Raw genomic sequence first — 21,174 nt, forward strand, 5'->3', positions numbered from 1 at the left:
ACAAAATCTTTCTTTCTCTGTTACTCGCTAACGACTGAACGTATCGCGATCAAACAAACACCATTCCTTTTAGAATTTTCAACTCTACAAATGGAAATAAATTGTAAAAAATGAATCTCTAAGTCGAACTGCTCCTTTAAGAATTAAGTAAACATTTTTATTAGTGACTTTATAGTCAGAAAATGTAGTCTAACAGTCTTTTCCTTGGAAGAAGAATTATTTTCAAACTTTAAAAATGACAACAAATTACGTAACAAGGTGTAAGCTTAAAATCAAGTAATACCATATCAAAGTGTGCTTAATGGTAATTTGAAACTTTTTATACTAGAAGATAATACATTAAATCAAGATACTGCTTTTTTAAATAAGAAAAATGAATACTTGTAAATATTACTAGAAGAAAGAAAAAACATCGTTTAAAATCAAATTTACTTTAGAAACCACATTTATGAAACTTAGATTAGAAGCTGAAACTTGTAATTTTTTGTTAATAGCAGAAACATTATTTTAATAACTTCAGATTTAAATCAATAATTGGGATCTTTACTCAACTTTTGTTAGCCAAGAAAACAGAGCGTTAAAAGTCGGGGTGGTTCCTGTCCTGAACCGGAACACAAATTGGAAATTAAAATTGGCAAATACGATTCCTTGGCGGCCTCTTCATATCTACAGCTACCACAGTGGATTGAAACAAAGAAAACCGCAATTAATATACAAAATTAAGACAGCAGTTGTTTTCCACATTGTACTACCATAGCAACTCTGCACCCGGTAAAAAATATTCCCATTGCATATTAGTGATAATAATAATAATTTATTTAAACATATTGATTTATTGTATTGTAAAGGAAATTCTAGCACACATTATTGCTTAATTCAAGGAATGTAATATTTTGTAGTTTTGCCAGCGGACTTAATGCAAAGTGGGATCTTATTGTTGTCTAATTTCTAATTTTAATTAACTTTGAATGTTACAAGTTTGAATGAGGCCGTCGGTTTTAACAATATTTCATTGTTAAATTTTAATGTAAATAATTAGGCAAAAATTGCTTTGTTGTTACAAAACATATATATAATTTGATAGTGTTGATTAAGATAATATTTACATAATTACTTATGTCCTGAAGTGATTATATATAACTAATTAAATTCCAGTACATTATTGCTTAATTAAAAATTTAAAAAGTTTAATTGATAATCAATTACCCCAGTGGATCGAATCAAAGAAAGCCGCAATTAATATTCGAAATAGGGATAATAGATGTTTTCTATATTGTATCATTGTAGATCCTCACCCAGTTTAAAAATATTCACAACGTGTAACTAAATATTTACCATATGTCGAAACAATTTTACCTATTTATTTTTAAAGAAAACAAAATTTCTTTTTCCGTTGCACTGTCAAGTATAAATATATTTGAGAAAGGGTATAATGTAAAAAATCATAATGAAAAAATATCCATTGATGTTTATGGAATAGATTACGATAACCAAAAATATTCCCATTGCATATTAGTGATAATAGTAATTCATCTGAACACATTGACTTATTATATATAAAGAAAACTCTATCAGTCATTATTGTCTAATTAAAAATTTAAGTGGTTGTTAGAAATCAATTAAGTTTTAAACCAATATTTATTTGTAGACAATGTTTGTTATATTTTTATAACGAGTCAAAATTAAGTGAACATAATGAATTATGTAAAAAAAAACATGCACCAACAAAAATTAATATACCCAACGCAGGAGAAATAATAACGTTAAGAAATTAAAATTATTGTTGCAATTGCAGCAGACTTTGAAAGTATGTTAAAACCAGTAAATGAAGAAATAGGACCCAGAACAACACAAATTCAAAAACATCAAGCCTGTAGCTTTGGTTATAATGTATGCTGTAGTAATCAATGTATAAAATCAGAACTTGTTATATATCGTGGGGAAAATGTGGTATTCAATTTCCTATCTGCGGTGGCTCAGTGGTAGCGCGTTCACTTCCGGTGGGGTCTCTGGTTTGATCCCAGCTCGCGCCGTGTGGACTTTGTGGTGAGCAAACACCGTGCTCTTTTCTCGAGGTTCTTCCGTTTCCTCCCACTTTCTTCATTCCACCATTTCACTCATCATCACCGTCTCCTTTAGTCTAACCGGCATAACCATGGGACGTGAAACTCAAAGATTTCATTTTTTCCAAATCAACCCAACAAGATTTTGATCCACAACACGAAAAATCGTATTTACTGTATATTGATATGAATAATTTATACGGTTTCGTGATGATCAGTTGTTTACTATATAGTGGTTTCCATGGGGAAACTAATGTTAATCAATGGCAAGATAAAAATAAAATTTTAAATTGGCCCATGAGTAGTGATTGGAGTTTTATGCCGAAGTGGATTTTCGTTATCCCAATGAATTACACGAAAAGCATAAAGATTTTCCATTTGCACCTGCAAATAAAAAAAACATCTAATGGTAAACATACAAAATTGTTATTAACAGTTGAGTCTAAAACGAATTATGTCTTACAATTTTACAATTTTATTTAGAGCATGGTTTACTATTACAAAAGGTACACAAAATATTATGGTTTCGTCAATCTAAATGACTTGCACCTTATATAGAGGAGAATACTAAGCGTTGCGTGCAAATGCAACAATTGAATTTGAGAAAAAAATTAAGTTATATAATAACGCTCATTATTAGAAAACCCTGGAAAATGTTCAGAACCGAATTGATGTTCGTGAATAATGATCAAAAATGTAAAAAAAATTATTGGACATCAACAATTTATAAATTGGATAAAGTTGAAGGAAAATCTCGCATTATTTCATATGTATAAAAAATCTGTAACACTCAATACACTTATTTATGTTGGCGCAACAGTTCTTGAGCTTTCAAAGTTAGCAATGTATAAATTTCACTACAATATAATGAAAAAACGTTATGGAGACAAAATTAATATTATTTATATGGACACTGATGCATTTATTTATTTTATTAAAAATGAAGATGTTTATGAGGACATAAAAGAAATGATCGAATGTTTTCATACTTTGAATTATCCACAACCCAATTCGTATAATATTCCATCAAAAAAAAAACAAAATAAAATAAAATAAAGTTCTAGGTAAAGTGAAAGACGAAATGGAACATATATCATTAGTGAAACGTTTACGAGCTAAAAATTATGCAATAAAAACTGCTGATAATAAAGAATCGAAAAATGTAAAGGGATAAAGAAAAACGTAGTTAAACAACAAATTATTTTTGAAGATTATAACTCATGTTTATTTGAAAGTGAAATTATTCACAGAACTCAATATAAATTTAAAAGGAAACATCATAATTTAACCACAAATCAGGTAACAAAAGTGGCTCTAGATCCCCATGACGATAAACGAAAAATTTTAAATTTGTAACATACACACTGTTCCATGAGAGTACCATAAAAAAGCCTTAATATGTGACATTTGTATATCGTAAATATGATATTTTAGTTGTATATATTAGTGTAATAGTATTGGCAGAATTTCACAATCAGTTCGAGAACATTAAGGTGCAGAACTACATGAAGGTGCAAGACGAAACTATCCTCGAAATCCCGGTATAACAAAAGAAATTCATGATATTTGCAAGCTGATTTAGCTGAAATGAATAGTGGAAAATTGAAATGTGTAGCAAAAATTAATCGAAATTTCAAATATGTATTAACTGTGATAGATGCATTCTCTAAATATGCTTGGGCTATTCCTCTGAAAAATAAAACTGTAAAAGAAATTACACAAGCATTCACAACAGTTCTGAGAAAAGTAAACAAAAGCCCAAAATTTTTACAAACTGATAGTGCAGGGATGTAAGCAGGACTTTCTTACAGTAGGGTTCCAAAGCTTTTCGGGGGTCCAAACACAATTTCAGGGTAAGTTATATTAAAAATTGTAAAATTTTTCTTAAAATTAGACTAAATTTACAAAAAAGTCCAGATTTGGGGGGTTCGGACCCCCAGGACCCACCCCTGCGTACGTCCCTGTGACAGAGGTCGAGAATTTTATAATTCAGTGTTTGAGAAGGTAATGAAACAAAACATTAAACATTATTCCACGTACAGTGATGTTAAAGCAAGTATTGTTGAAAGATTTAATAGAACATTACGTGATTTAATGTGGCGACAAATTTACACTGAAAATAAATTATAAATGGCTTGGTATTCTACCGGAGCTACTAAATAAATATAATAATAATATTCATTCCACTGTTAAAATGAAACCCATTGACGCTATTAAAAAGAAAATGAAGAACATCTATTGACATATATGGCAAAAAGTTTGCTTTGTCAAATGGAAGAAAAAAAGTAAATTTAAGGTAGGTGAATAGGTAAGAATTAGTAAACTTAAACGCCTTGGTTTTAATAGAGGTTTTACACGTAATTAGAGTACAGAAATTATTCAAATTGCTAAAGTTTTCCTCACAAATCCTGCACTCAAATAATAAACCTATTGAAGGAAAATTTTACGGACATAAATTACAATTAACGAAATTTCCTAAAACAGATTTAATTGAAAAAGTGTTGCGAAAGAAAAAATATAAGGTCTATATTACGTGACTAGATCTACCATCAAATTATAATTCTTGGATTGATATATTATCCATAATATAATATAAGGTAAACACGCCGGATTTCGACAGGTTAAGGACCTTTTTCAAAATCAATTGCCTATTGTGGCCATAATATTGGTCGGTGTTGGCCCATTTTTTCCCTTGAAATGTACAGTCTCTACTAATACTAAAAGTCACTTCAAGGCTCAAATGCTAATGTTAAATTTTTTTATGAAACTGGAACACGCCAATGGAACCCGAATTCGACACACTTCACCTGGTTTCGACAGTTGCGGTATCTGAATTCGATACCTTCAATTATATCCATGTAAAACATTAAGTCGGCATTATTATTAGTAGTAATCTCTTCTCAGCTTCAAATATTGTTTTATTATTATGCAGAAATTATCAGACGGGCAAAAGACCACAACTTAAATTTTCTGAACTGAGTAGTTACTTCGATGATCCTCAATTCGACATGCAGGAACCTGATTTCGACATTCCATATCGAACTGAGATTACAACTATCGGAGAATTATGCAACAAATAGCTTTATGAAAGACTTTGAACATACTTGTACGTTTAGATATTCAGTTAAAATTATATTTGCACTACTGAGTATGAATTCGACAACCTTGTCGAAAACCGATTCACGTTACAAATAAAGGCTCGTGTTTTCGACAACCCCCGTTCATGTTACATCACAACCTTTGTTCTCACAGAAGAAAACAAAACGCACTAATTGAAACTCCTTTACAACATTAAAGTACCACTATTTGCTTGAAGCAAACCTAACTTTAATAAAAGTCTTACGAAAATAACCCGCCCTCTTATGATTTTCTTAAGATTATGTGTTTTTTTCTCGAAGGGTATATCACACACACAACAATGTCCTTCTTTTCTCCATGCGTATGACTCATCTACTGTAACCGCACTTTTGACACGAGAAAAGACACTCCCATAATGTTGCCACTTCTATTCATGATCGCAGGAATTACATCTTACGCTTATTTCACAACATTTAAGCACAGGTATGTCGAATTCGGGTGCCTGTCGCATTCAGGCGCGTTTACCTTACGATTTATTTGTTAAAAAAAGGATATAATAGAGGAATGGAAAATCGAATGGAAAATACATTTACATGTATCATAGCAGGTCCCACAGGATGCGGAAAATCATATTTTGTTAAAACATTTTTACAACATTTTGCAGTAAAATTTAAGTTATAGTATGGCGTTATGGTGAATGGCAACCCTTATATGATACTTTTCGTAGATGTTGTACATTTAAGAAAGGATTAACTCAAAATGATGAATTTTCAACAGAAGATGGTGCACCTCGTATTATTATTATTGACGATTTAATGCGGGAATGCAATTGTAATGTTGTGAATATTTTTACCAAAAGTAGTCATCACAGAAATTTAAGTGTCATTTTTATAGCTCAAAATATATTTCATCAGCAAAAGGGTATGCGAGATATTTCGCTAAAGAGTAATTATAGTATGCTTTAAAAATCCTAGAGACCAGGCCCGAATTATCTATCTAGCACGTCATTTGTATCCAGGTAATACAAAATTTATTCAAGATGCAACTCTAAATCCTCATGTTTATTTGCTTTTTGATTTAAAACAGGATACTCTTGATGAAAAGCGAGTTCGAACAAATATCTTTCCAGCAGATTCTTTTAATTATGTTTATGTACCTGTAAAAATAATTAATTTCAATATCGTTTATATTTTATCAACTATTTGCACTATAATAGCAGCAGTAAAAATGATTAGTAAAGAAAATGCACATTTAATACAACTTTCGCAAAGTCAAAACCTACACAAGACATTATTACAAAATGCAGATCCTGATTTAATTCGATCTATCTGCGGATGTTCATATAACTCATTGAAAGGAACGTTCCGTTAAATAAAGCAGAAAAATAAATTACAAAAATATAAAAAGGAACTTAGATATTTGGTAAAAAAAGGTCCTACGCTAAAACAAAAGAAAAAATATTAATGTACAAAAAGGTGGTTTTCTTACTGCCTTGCTTGCACTTGTTTTAGGAGCTTCACTTGGTTTCTTCAGTTGCCGCTTGCCAAAGAGGTCCAAGAGGCCATGTCCTTTTCTGTTCGCGATTTGGACTTACAATTTACATAGTAGTCTAACAATAATACCTTAAGGACATTCAAACTAAATTTACAACGCGTTTTTCGAGATATATATGAAAATATGCAATCCCCCTCAGTGCTTTATGTAGATGATTTCCTTTCTTACGGACCGACTTTCGGCAAGTTTCTTGAATCTTTAGACCAAGTTTTGACCTTGCCGGAAAAATATTCATTACTTTTCAGTTTAAAGAAATCAGTTTTCCGTATGCAAGAAATTGATTTTTGGGGACATGTTATTTCACATGGAACTTGGACGAAGAACATTTAATTTCTTAATTGCCAAGGACGATTTAACTCGTCATGAAAATTTCGCATCTATTTGCAGTCTGACGACTACATTCGTCATAATCAGATTCGTACTGAGCGTGACAATTAATACGTATCGTGATACGTGAAACTCAAAGATTTCACTTAAATTCATAATATGTATTATTAAGAAATTTATTCCCCATTTAGATTCAACTTTCTCATTCGGAAACTCCCCAGTTAACGGTTTAATTAGTCTATCGAAGTATAGCAGACGAGAAGCCGCAGATGGCAAATGAAGACCTAAAATTAACCTTAAAAATAAATTGAAGAATTGGGGCGTCCCCCACCAGCTCAGGCAAATAAATTTGTGGGGGCAACATCATGTCCATAGGTTTTCTCGGCAAGGGCGCCGATCCTGGAGTGCCGAGGCCCCCCCAAAGCTCATGTGGGTCTCCCTATTGTATTTATGAATACACAATATTTGGCATAATTTGAGTGCAATGTCTTAAAATCTTCATATATATACCTTCTGCATCTGAATGCTCCCCTCCCCAAATTTACAGAGAAATCGGCGCCCTTGTTTCTTGGAGTATTCCCTTTCCTCTCACATTCTCAAACCACCGATTTTTGCATTATCACTCATTTGCCTTAGGTAGCGCTTCTATTGCTTCCGAATGCGAACTGCGAATTCATGTGCCTCTACTACATCCGAAGTTCTGCGAATGCGAATCGAGATGCAATGTTTCTTTCAAAGCTTCACCTTCAAAGCATCTTTTCGTCGGTTTTCGCAATTCGCGGGTCGGAACTAGTCGAGGCACTACAATTTATTTACCGTCTCCTTTAGCCTAACCAGCATAACCGTGGGACGTAAAACTCAAAGATTTCATTTTTTCATTTTCCAATTCACTTACACGTGCTGGGAAATTCGCAATCGCATTCAGAAGCAATAGAGGCGCGGCCTTCCGTCTCACGGAACCTAAAGGGCTAGGCATGGGGTTAGGGGTTAACCATACAACTTTTCATGTTTATTGGCGGCCAGACCCAGTTTCTCGAGCCTCCATTTGATCATCACTGTTCTAATACATAAATTGGAAATTAATCATAATTTTGCTTATGATTCATCCAAATATGTTAATACTTTTGTAAAATGTGATAAGGGTCGTTCTACTTCCAGTGTAAGCATTGAGTTTTGTGTTGTAAATAAACTGAAAACTCTCTGGCAACTCTGCCCGAAGGTCAGTGATGCCAATTTAGCTAATTTTTAGCTAAATCTAGCCTATTTGAAGAGGCATTTAGCCATACAAATTTACGAAATGCTTATAGCTTCAAATATAGCTTATTTTATAAAACTCTTTTACCATTTTTCAATTTTCTATTAGCCGTTAAATTAATTGTAAAAATATTTTTCTTTCAAAATAATGTATTTTTTTTTAAAGTTAGCCTATTTGTCATTATATATAATCGTATTAATTGATTTCTCTAGACAGAGGGTATTTTATTACACAACAAACATCTTTTCATTCTCCTTCTCTCTCCTCACACATAGATTTACAATACATAAAAAAAAATAGATTTACAACTATTTAACAATATTTATCCACTCAGAATTTCAATGTCGCTCCCGTAATGGCTCCATTATTTGCTACTTTTTAATTATTTTAATTTTCACATTTCGTTACAAGAATGAAAGTTTTCTAATACAAATTTAGTAAGCTGTTCGTATCTTCAAGCTACAAAGATTGTTTTTGTTTATTAAGGAAACAAATATGATATCTAATAAGCTTCAAAACTCTCCATGCAATCATGATAATTCATGTGGATGTACGGAGAAATAAGAAGTGTTTATAAGAACTATGACCTGCCGAAATAAGTACTACTGAAAATTCGGAAAATGGGAGGCTACATAAACACAACCAATCCACAATCCAACAATGTTGTATCCAGTTCCAGCGCCTCGGCTAGCTGCGATGTCATCGATATTGACTTATTTCAATTAAACTGATAATATGGCTGTTGATTTTCACAAATCAAATGAGTTGATGGATTTTATTGTAATTTAGTCATGCATGTCGCTTGTTAGTCTTCTGCGAATAAAATTTTAACATCTGATATTTTACTATAACTCACTTATAACCCTACATACAAAAAAAGAGGTTTAAAATCTACAATGTGGGTTATAAGTTAGCAGTTCAGTGTAAAAAAAAAAAAAAAAAAAAGCTTATTTCTGAAGACCATCTAGCCTATTTTCTTCAGAGGTTGTTGGCAATACTGCCGAAGGTAATCCTTCACGAGTTATAATAACACCCCCGTGATGGAGGTGTGTTTTTGTTTTGTGAATGAAAGGAAGACGTCGAATGCTAATTTTTGCATTATCTCTTTAAAGAAGAAATAATCTTATGTCAACGTCCTTTTGACGGTGATCTATTGTGACAATATATGTACGTGGCACTAGAATAATGTTACATACTGTACAAAGGAAATTAATAGTACTTGACGTTTGATTGAATTTAGAGAATTTTCACTATTGACTGCACATTTTTATTATAGTAGGTGGAAAGGGGACAGAATATTCTTTAATGTGTTTACACAATATAATTGTTCAGTATATCAATGTAAATAAGTACACATAGTTTTGCGGTGGTATCTAATGTGTTAAGAAAAGTTCATTATAGTAAATTTTATTTTAAAATTTAAACTTATCCCTCATAAACAGTCATAACCTGTCCACTCGCTGATTATTCTAATAATGTTCTAAAATTCTCTGATAAGTATTAAAAGACCAGGGGTTAACTCGGTAAAGTTTGGTAAGTGGTGGTTCGTGGTGTAAAACACTGTATAGGCACAGGCAGAATTAAGTGTATCTCGCGCTTAACTAACAGTATTATGGAATTTGCTGAAGTTAAGATAATCGTGCAGATGGTACTTTTATAGAAATTCAATTAATTATATATATATATTTGCAGAAACATATCAGAATAATTATAGATATTATAATAAATGGTGAAATTAACAAGTTTTGGTGTTGGTCAAATTTAGGCACACCACATTTGGAAAATTTACAGATAATACTGCATGAATAGAAAAAAGGATCAAATTTGCAGCACAGGCGGCAGAATTAAAAAGTAAGTAATATATTATGTGTTTACAAGTGCAGAGTTTAATGAAAGATGACTAATAGATGTTTTCCGCCAACGAAATATTTATGGGCACTGTACAAAACCTGAATTTCATAGTTACAAGTGTTGCGTTGCCAGTGTAAAACCATTAGAAGTATTATAGAAACGGGAAGATTCCAGAACGCAGGTCTGCCCAAATAGGTTAATAGCTTGTTGGTTCTTTTCTGTACCCAAGTTAATTACTTAATTCACATAGTATTGCCAAGCGAGCGTTAGCGAGTGAAGGCGGGATTAGAACCCCGCAGGGCACGTTGTTTTCTGTCTTTATTACAGCTAAGTGGAAAGGGGTACCTGAGTTCTAGAACCTTGCCTATAGGAACTCGCATTATCACGTGTTTTCGTCACGTGTATTAGCTTCGTCCTGCCCTGATTCGTTAGATGGCATTCGTGCTTTCGGCAAAGTCTTTACTTTGACTCGGACAGTGACTGCAACCTATTCATTTGCCCCGGTTCCCTGAGCACTTTAGGAATCAGTTCCTCGGAACAGGTAACCTGTTGCTCCCCCCCAGAACTCACTCTTAGAGTACTCCGGAGAATAGAAACATCTTTGGAATTTGCTTCCCAAACTCCTGTGGAAACCGGTTCAGATAAATCGATTCTTAAACAACCGTAATTCACAAGTTCTCGAAAATATGGATTCAAAACAGTCACAAATAAAATTAACACGCTTTAAATGAATTGAAAACCAGTTTTTAAACTAACCTAATCCAAACTATTTAAATCGTCATCTACGATATTTAATTGTCAGCTAGAAATGCCAAAAAGAAAAATGTAAAATGGGACGGCCCCCCCAAAACCCCCTAAAATAAACCCTATGAAAACACATTTCATACTTTAAAAAAATGCACAAATGCAAAACAAATCAAGAATAAAAATAATATCAATTAACAGATAAGAAACACTCACAGTTAATGATATAGAGATCTAGCATGCTCGTCGACCTCTACATGCAAACTAGCTTCACCTATTAAATCACCTGATTCTTTAGTTAAAGTTTCTAAGCAGACCTCCCGACGAAACGTTAGCCAATCGGAGGCAGTTTTAGTACTTAACGTTTTTGCGGTATCAGTACACGTATGAATAATAAACTCATTACTGATTCCACACATGAAAAAAAAGAACACTTGCCCAATACTCAAGTTCACATTACTGATTTTTTTTTCTTTCCGCACAGACGTCGACTTACTAAAGCGAGCACAGTTCCTTAGCGAAATGAAAGTAAACTTGAACTACGCGCTTCTACGTATTATACAACCACACAAACCGAACAGCTGACACACACCGACTACAAGTAGATAGAAGAGAACACTTGACATCACAGTAGCAAACTACCATATGACTATAGACAGACACTTGGTGAAAAAAATATGAAGTACCACCAATCAAGCTTACAACCAAGAATGTCGTACCAAAGGCACAAGTTGTTCCAACAAGTAATTGAGGCACAAACAGTTCAAGGAGCACAACAATAAGTGACTGAATCTATAAGAACTGATTGAAGTCACAGTCCGAGTCAATGTAAAGATTTGCCGTGCTTTCTACTGGCCATCTAGCACAGGTTGGTTTGTGTCTTTTGCGCTGTAGTTTTTATGGCATTATATCCAAACGCTGTATTTAGGGCTATCGTAAATCGTGGAAGAATTTTAAGTTTTGAACAAGTAATTCTGCAGGCCCCTTACATTTCAGCTATACTAAATGGAGTACTGTCGTGTTGTCCGCCGGAAAACTTTGAGGTCAATATATAGCAATTTAGTGAAAGGATTATAATTTTTCAACAAGTATTTCGAGTGGCGTGCCTAAACTTGACCTGTATGCAGATGATATTGTCAGATCATATCCACATAAATCCAGTGATATTTATTTAGTAAAATATTCACGACTGGACGGAAAATCGAATTTGGGCTCTAGCATATTGTTATATATTTTAACAATGAGAAGTGCTTATTTTACTATCTTCATGAAGTAAACGATCTATACGATAATAATAGCTTGATATAGCGTAGCATTGCCTAGCATCAAAATTGCAAAAATGTATAATTGTAGATTGGGAAGACTTTGCTTTTGCCAATTCATTCAGTTGATCGATTCCTAAGGAACTGATTCCTCGGAACAGTTCTGTAAGTGTTCTTTAGAACAAGTTCCTTAGGAATTGACTTGGTCAGAGAGTGGTGGTTTTTGTTGTAATTCTTTCTTGCTTGATCCGAATTTCTAAGAAATATTAGTACTAACTTTCTCTTTTGACAGTCCTAAATTGAGGAAAATTTCTAATATGTAGTGTTTAAAGAAATACCAGAAAAAAAAAAAAAACTACACAAGGGGATTCGTTCAATGGCTCAATATCTAAAGAACTCATTCTTCGGAACAATTCTGTAAGTGTTCCAGGGAAGTAGTTCCTCAGGAATTGAATCGGTTAGAAACCTTGTGGTTTCTGCTGTTTCTAATAAATTTAATACATGCTAACTAGCTTCCTCTTGTAACATAGTCCTGAATTAAGGAAAGCCTCAACTATTCAGTGTTTAAAGTGATATATATATATATAACTACACCATGGGCTACCATATTTCCCAAATCCTGTAAAACATACGGCAAAATTTATTAAAACCTAGAACTAACCTTTATATCACAAGTCTTGTAACAGAAGCAAGTGAAATAATGCACTAAATCCAAACTACAAAACACAAACACAATTAATAGAGCAACCCAAAAGCATAAAAATCATAACAGCAATTTACACATATGGGTTGGTACCTTGAACATGGTTGTGGTTGTCTAAGGGTGCAGGAGAAACTAATTTTAAAAGCTTAATTTTGAAAAATAAAGCATAATTTAAAATATATAGCACAATTCTTAGAAAACTCTATTAGAACAATCTTTGGAAAATTCAGTTTAACATAGTGTATTAATTTAAAAAAAAAAAAAAAAATCAATATTTACAGTGCGAAACCTTTGAGAACATAACAACGCAACAATAAAAAGCTTATTTTTATTTCTATAAACTTCTCGGTGTACTCCTTTGAAGTGGAGAAAAGAAAAAGGAAAAGAAGAAAACTTTCCGCCAACAATGAATAAACAATAGTTTCCTTCTAAGTGTAGCTGCGAAGTTATGTATGATGATTCGAAATGTACAAAAAGTGCATAAGAACTCCACATGTGTACCGCTTGAGCACTTTTGGTGGCATCTTTTACTTTCACTTCCTATATATATATGCACTTCTAAGGCACACACAAGTAATAATAATAAAAAAAATGACTGGAGTTAAGCATATCTCTTTACAGTGAATTAAATAAAAAGTTCATTAAATATGATAGAAACTGGTTGCATAAAATATTCATAAATCAAGATATTTAGAATATTTAATTATAGTAAATATTATACATTATACACGGTTAATGTAAAATAATGACTGAAATTAACAATAAAGCATAATGTGGGTTGCCCTACTTATTAAATTATTTGAGGTGAGCAAGCCCCATCAATTACTATCTCGTATATATATATATATATATATATATATATATATATGAAAACCTAACCTGGATGGCGTTTCTCTTTAAAAAGGATTTTTGCCGATATTTCCAATACGTCCGACGGGTACTCTTCTTCGGGCCAAGTCTTAAGAATATCCACTATGTTGTTTCTTAATGTTACAATAGTGCGCTAACGGTAAATAGCACTGTTATATATTTATATCTAGTCCTCTAATCTTCTGCGTTCTATATGTCTTGCAATCCTCTGTAAGTTTAAATCCTGCATGAATAATGATGGCATACTTAATATTGTTGCCAATATATAGAAATTTTGACTTTTTTTTTTTTTAATGAATTTTCTTCATTTTTTAGATTGCATATGGGTAGAAATAAGTTTGTTTGGCTGTAACGTCCTAATATGCCAGAGAGTTATATGAAGACGGAACCTATATCTTAAAGTTAAAGTGGGGTCCGAACCAATATTCAGTTTCAATCCTAGAAAAATTGTCCACTTGGGCTTGAATCCGAAACTCCGTGATTACAAAGGCGATGACTCTACTGACATCCACGAAGGACACCCGTTGTACTAATCTTGTATATTTGTGGATATTCTAAAAGTCACTTCAGAAAGACAAGTAGATATATAACTGCACAAATGAAATCACTGTGTAGAATTAGACAGGCAATTTCAGAAGGCTACAGAGTGCAGAAGATCTAATTTATTCCAAGTTAATTCACTGAGTCAGAAATACAGCAACTTCATTTAATTTGCATATCAATAAAAATAAGTCAATAAAGATACGAATGATTTGAGCTTAGTTTGGCTGTGAACTATTCATACATGTGCAGAATATATTTTTGATTTCAATAAGTCATTTATATTCACGTTTCCTCGGTTTGTAATATATGAGAAAAGTTCAAGGTAGTTTGAGATATGTGGAAATTCAGCATGAAGATCACATGATTCGTGGCATTTTTTTGGTTTAAACTTTTTTTTTTAAAGCATCCAACTCTAATTTTTTAAAAATAAAACTTAAATTAACTCTAAATATTGCTGACCACGTACAAAATCACGTGATTCGTTAGGAGGCGAACGTTCTATGGAAGGAGATATAAGGAAACAAATTGAAATGAAAGCTTCCAATTTTACGTCCCACACTTATGCCGGCTAGGCTAAACGAGACGGTGATCATGAGAAATGAATGCAATGATGGAGTGAATAAAAAGGAAGAGAACGGGAGAACCCCGAGAAAACTTACGCACACAACATTTGTTCACCACAGTCTACTTGGCACGAACTGGGATCGAACAGGGACCCCACACACCAGAGGTGAATGCTCTGTCTTTGAACCACCGCGACCTCAAGGAAACATAAAGCAATGCACTTCATATCATGAGACATTCTAATGATATGCTCAGGAATTCTAATAATCATTCTACTTATAAATTTATAGAATTCGTGAATAGTACTTGAATTTCCAACTTTTCTGCTCTTGGCAAGAGTCTTGGTCATGAGGATGAAAACAAGGGAAAATAAAAGAACGGACTCACTCAAGGTAGTCAAAAGAATGTGCAAATTAACTCCATCTTAATACAATCCACATATGAACCATTTGACGTATCATCTTTGGCGAGACGAAATGTCTGCAGCACTGGTAAGTTCATTCCTTTTAGGGGCCGCGGTGGCTCAGTGGTAGAGCGTTCACCTCTGGTGCTTGGGGTCCCGGGTTCGATCCAGCCTCCGCCAAGTGAACTTTGTGGTGGACAAATACCGTGTGCGTGGGTTTTCTCGGGGATCTCCCGTTTCCTCCCACTTTCTTCATTCCACCATTTCATTCATTCCTCATAATCACAGTCTCCTTTAGCCTAACCGGCATAATCATGGGACGTAAAACTCAAAGATTTCATTTCATTTTTCCATTCCTTTTATTCTTCCCAGATATTTTTATTTTTGTGCCTGCTATTTTTATCCTCCCTGGCGAAGACTCCAGCGAAGCGTCAAAAACTCAGAAGTGCAAATGTTATTCAGAAATTGCATAAACCTGTAAGTAGAGTGATCACTTCACCCCTTCTTCTAAGCCTTTTTCACAGTTAGCTGGGGTCGACTTTTCGGATCGCTTTCATATCTTCGAGTTTCGACTTTATCTTGTGTCATATCCGCTGTGACACCACACTGCACCTTATCGTTCTTAATACACTCTCCCCACTTCTTCTTTGGCCTGCCTCGGGCTTGTTTTCCACTCACTTCTATACCATCTACTTTGTGAGCTACGTATTTCAAAGGTGGTCGTCTTACATACCCAAACCATCTCAGTCTACATGCTTTTATTATTATTATTATTATTATTATTATTATTCCTCTATTCTAACTTCTTCCTCTAAGCATTTTTCCCAGTTAGGCTTTTTGGATTGCTGTCCTAGAGCTGTTTCTATTTTGTGTCATCCGCTGTTACACCACACTGTATCATATCGTCCTTAACACAATCTCCCCACTTCTTTATTGGCCGGCCTCTAGCTCGTTTTCCACTCCCTTCTACTCGGTGAGCTATGAATTTGAAATGTCTTCTTCTTACATGCCCAAACCATCTCAATCTACTTTCTTGCAGTTTTTCGACTAATGGTCTCACCTTTACTGTTCCTCGGAACATTTTATTCTTAATTTTGTCCTTCCACGTCACTCCAAACATCCATCGCAGCATCTTCATCTTCGCAACATGCAGCATCATTTCCTCTTTCTTGTTCGTTGTCCAACATTCCGTTTCGTATAATAAGACAGGTCTCACTGCTGTTTTGTAAACTTTTCCTTTAAGACGTATTGATACCCTATGGTCACACAATACTTCTGCTGCTTCTCTCCATTTTGTCCAACCGCTGCTAATTCTGCTGTTTACATAGTCTCCTATTCGTGCATTTTCCTACAAAATTGATCTCAAGTACTTGAATTTCTTCGTCATTACTACCTCTTCTTCGTCCAGTCATATTCTTGTATTCTCGAGTACATTTTTCATATAAGGACAGTGCTGTGGTTTTACTAGTTGTAAGCATTTTGCTTTCCATTGCTCCTCGGCAGGCATCTAATTTCTCTTGCAGAGCTGCTTTGGTCATACTCACTAGCACTATTTATTTATTTATTTTTTTGTTTGTGATTGATAATAATGATAATAGATTATTCAAACCGTCTCCTGCTTTAATAATAATTCAGTGCGTACATAAGTAATAGTTAAGAAATGCGCTATTTGCACAGTTTGACATATATATATATATATATATATATATATATATATATATATATATATATATATCTCAGATAAGAATGAATATGAAGAATAAACGTTAATAATTTTGGTTTTAATAATATATATGCTTTTTTTTTTTTTTCAATATAATCCACAGGTTATGACAAAATGATGCCGATCAAAGACAACCACGATATAGCATGCTTCCATGTAACGAAGCATTCTAATTGGAAGGGAAAGTAAGTACGACTCTTTTTACATCTGTATTTAGACTTTTGATACTGTCTGCTTTTCTTTTTTTCTTTCAAATTACGTGAAACATTGATGTGAGTGGAAGTTATCGAAATATTGAATTAAGTAGTTTATTGTAATACAATATATTAATACACTACTATAATATATTTGGTCTAGGAATTAATTCGTGCGGGTGGACAAGAGATGGCGCAACGAACGGAGCGTCCCACAGTTCCGTGTATCCACACATGTGTTGCAAACCCCTGTCATCGCGTATCGTTCGTAGTATAGGGCAGTGGATTAAAGCGTCAACAACACCAGTTCTTCTTACTTCTTCAGAAGATATCGAAACATGGGTCTCTGACTGGATCGCTTCCAAGGATGAGGACTTCTTTCGCCACGGAATCCGTACATTGCCTGACAGATGGGCGAAAGTGGTGGCTAGCGATGGACAATATTTTTCTTAAGGTATTTATGTATTTTGTGTTTGTACTACAGCTTCAATGTGTGCGTACCAACCGCACGAATTAATTCCTAGACCAAATATAATATTATATTCAATAGTAGTAGTATTTTAAATGTAATTTATTATGTCCTTTCTTTCATTTTGTTTTATTAATCTCCCTATTCTAAGCATAGAACTTTTTTCTCCTTGTATGATGTGTCTTATTGTCTGAAAGAGAATACCTTATTAATAGGGATCTACTGGTTTTTGAAGTAGAACAAGTAGATGGTATGCCTTTTATTCTGTTATATAAATTGTTGTGATATACGTTTTGTGAGAGAAATTCCTTTTGTACTGTGCCTCGCCTAACGTGAGAAGTGAGGCAGCAACCATCTAGCTTAGCCTGCTTGACTGCTTACCAAATTACCTTTCATAAATGGAGTTCGCATTTCTTATTTTGCGAATTTATTCATCAACTACGCAGTGCTTGATTAAAACTAGGTGATATAAGACGTCAGGCTGTGTTGACGTGAACGTGTTTCCAGAACGGTGTGAACTGCTCTTTGGTATGTGTACGTAGGTAGCGTTCTCACCTTCGATGGGTGTTTATGTGCTGGGTTCGGATCCTTATTAAGTTCAAGTTTCAGTCTTTGTGCTGAAAAGGGACGTTACAAAATGAAAAAGGAATCTATAATTTAATACTCGGCGATTGTGCATTTAACGCCAAAAGAGACATATGACTAACGAAAGTGAATGATTCAGTTCCTGGTTCGATCATAGGCTAGTGAATTTACGGCGGAGAGCGACGTGTGTGTGAGTTTTTTTTTTATTTCTTGTACATGGGATCCGTGGTTCGATCTCAGCTCGCGCTAAGTGAACTTTGTGGTGTACAAACACCGTGTTCGTGTTTTTTCTTTGGGTTTCTCCCGTTTTCTCCCACTTTTTTCATTCCACAATTCCATTCATTTCTCATCACCATCTCCTTTAGCCGGGCATAATCGTGGAACGTGAAACTGAGAAAAAAAATAATTTAATTGTCATTTACTTTCAATAATGATCCGTGTCCTTAGAACTACGTGAAGTAACCGTAGAGCATAAACTGAAAGATTTCATTTTGTTGGTGGAATGATAATGAAAGAAGAAACGAGGAAATCCCGAGAACACGGACACGATGTTGTCCATACAAACTTCGGCTGGGATCAATCCATTCCCTTCCCCCCCCCCCGTCCCCTCACCAGAAATTAGCGTTTTACAGCTGATTTATTGTCTCCTCTTAAAAGGAGCATTAAACTCAAAACAAACTATACCAATCTTCCCATAAGTTCACTTTTTTTGTATAATTGTTTAGCGTTCCCGCCGTTTGTGCAGGAGAGAGAGTTTCGATTCCTGATGCAAACTCGTGACTTTGTATCCCATAATCTGCTGTAGGTTCCCTATAGCCATTTTTCTATAAAAGGATATTTACGTTTAAACCATAACAGCACAAGGTTGCTGTCAAAACGGATTTGTCTATGGAGCTGCCAGTACCAAAGAAATTCCTCTCACAAATCGTGACCCTGTTAACTCCAGTGTACTATCTGACTTAATTTTTGTAGATACAAGAGAATATTTTCGGTTGGAACTCTGGGTATTTCGACCTACCATCCAACCAGTTTGGATGTAACAAATAGATGGCCTTACAGCGAGTTTATCAACATCACTCCGAATACGAGAGGTGTTGGTCAGCTACCCAACAATCAGTTTACGATTACAATTAAGAAGGACAAGAAAATCGATTCCATGAAGTTCTCAACAGATCATCGCGCCGACTTAATTACTGAAGCTCTCAAGTTCCGTCATCAGTTTTCCGAGAAAAATAAGGAATCATACGTAAGTATTATCAGTATTAATTTGAGATAGATTGCAATTAATATACGTTGAGTCGAAAAGTGTTTTTATTTATCTTACTACGTTTCAGTTCTTGAATTATTCGTGGTATTTCGATTACTTATTCTGTAATCTTTTGGGGAAAAGTTAGGGAATAAATAAAGTTCGTTAGATTCTTCTACTTACTTAGAAAATGTATGTACAAATAGGATATATTTTAAGTACCAATATGTTCTTCATTTAACGTGTATTTCACATTAGTAAAGCCCTAAGTTATTTTCATTTTTTTCATGCACTAAAGGTAGTCACTCTTAAAAATTAACATCTAGTTGCTTCATCCTTTAATATAATAATAATCTTCTAGTTTTTGCAGATCTTGCCACTAAATAATAGAATTGAATCGTGCCACATCTGCATGAAATATATAGGAAGCCAATTCTACTGATAAAGATTTGGATAATGATTAGGATTCATCGTGAAGAACTCCACTAATAATAATAATAATAATAATAATAATAATAATAATAATAATAATAATAATAAGTGAATCTTGCAGTTTGTATGCTTGCAAACACTTTTATTTGTAAAAATCAACATATAAATTTCTCTTACAGAACATTCAGTTGTAAGACTTGCCAACACTGGTAGATTTCAAAAGATGGGCTGAAAACAAAAGATAGTTCATTTTTTTAAGTAACTTTGTTTAGTGTGCTGAAAGAAAAACAATATAAACTAAGTTTATGTTTTAATCTTGGGAAATAATTTTGTTCTGCAAATGTTTATAGCTTTTGGTTTCCGGTTATACACTTTAGTTAGTTCAGCGTATTCATCTTGGATCAGCTTTCGCTTTTCTGTTACCTCAAATACATGCGGGCCTAAGTTGCGAGGAAATACAGATATATATATATTGATCTTAATTTTGAAAAGTATTCAGTTTAATATCTCGCGACAGTGTCCTTCAGCTTAAAAGAGTGCATGGTAAAAGTATTGAATGGCTTTGAAAAATTAGAGGAAAAGAGGAAGTGATAGACGCTCAGAAAATCCCACACGGTTTCTTTACAAATTTACAGGACCTGAGATGGAATCATGGACTCTTCGCTCAGAGATGTGTGTTCTACCAGTGAACATCGTACTCCTCGATTTTCGTATTCGACTGTATCATCATCGCCAATGGCAGGACACTTTCCCCAATTGAGATACCTTCATGCAATGCAATCCTCAACTAGCCCTCATTATCTTGTCGTAGTAGTTATTCGTTTTTGTACGATCGATTGCAGTCTCCTCCATTCATCTTTTTCCTTCCATCGTACTCTCTTATCATGTCCAGATCAGTTCCCTTCCACTTTCTAAGTGATCAGTTCCCTTCCACTTTCTAAGTATCTGATATTCTTTTTTTTATATCGCTTGCTATTCCTAGCACTTTTTCATTGATTTTAGGTTCGATCAAGTTATTGTTCTCCATTCTTCTTGACGCCCATAATTAAAAAGCCTTTTTCATAGCTTTTGTGTAATGTCTATGTTTCTGTTTAATAGAATACAATATTCCACACGAAACACTTTCGTAGCCTCGCGTAACATAGTTACTAACACTGTCGCCTTTGGTGCGAGCGGTGCCGGGTTCGATTCCCAATAGAGATACTCGCTTTTTCAGGCCATCACTCCTGAGTGAAATTTTTCATTGTTTTCCTCATTCTCACCAGGTATCTAACATAATAGTCCAGGACGCTTCCATCCTTCTCCCTC

At 34.1% G+C, this 21,174-nt stretch overlaps 1 protein-coding gene across 1 annotated transcript in view; it reads left to right on the top strand.

Moving 5' to 3' along the window:
- Positions 1–9,291: 9,291 nt before the first annotated feature.
- Rme-8 (receptor mediated endocytosis 8) overlaps positions 9,292–21,174 on the top strand; it is a 132,045-nt gene continuing 120,162 nt past the window's right edge. Inside the window, exons 1-3 of the mRNA XM_081754380.1 lie at positions 9,292–9,444; positions 17,044–17,125; positions 19,161–19,434. Coding sequence (XP_081610506.1) covers positions 17,055–17,125; positions 19,161–19,434 — 345 coding nt within the window. The 5' untranslated portion in view covers positions 9,292–9,444; positions 17,044–17,054. The remainder of the gene's footprint in view (positions 9,445–17,043; positions 17,126–19,160; positions 19,435–21,174) is intronic.

Source organism: Thermobia domestica, chromosome 1 (genome assembly GCF_964235325.1).
Source record: "Thermobia domestica chromosome 1, izTheDome1.hap1.1, whole genome shotgun sequence".
Taxonomy (NCBI): Eukaryota; Metazoa; Arthropoda; class Insecta; order Zygentoma; family Lepismatidae; genus Thermobia; species Thermobia domestica.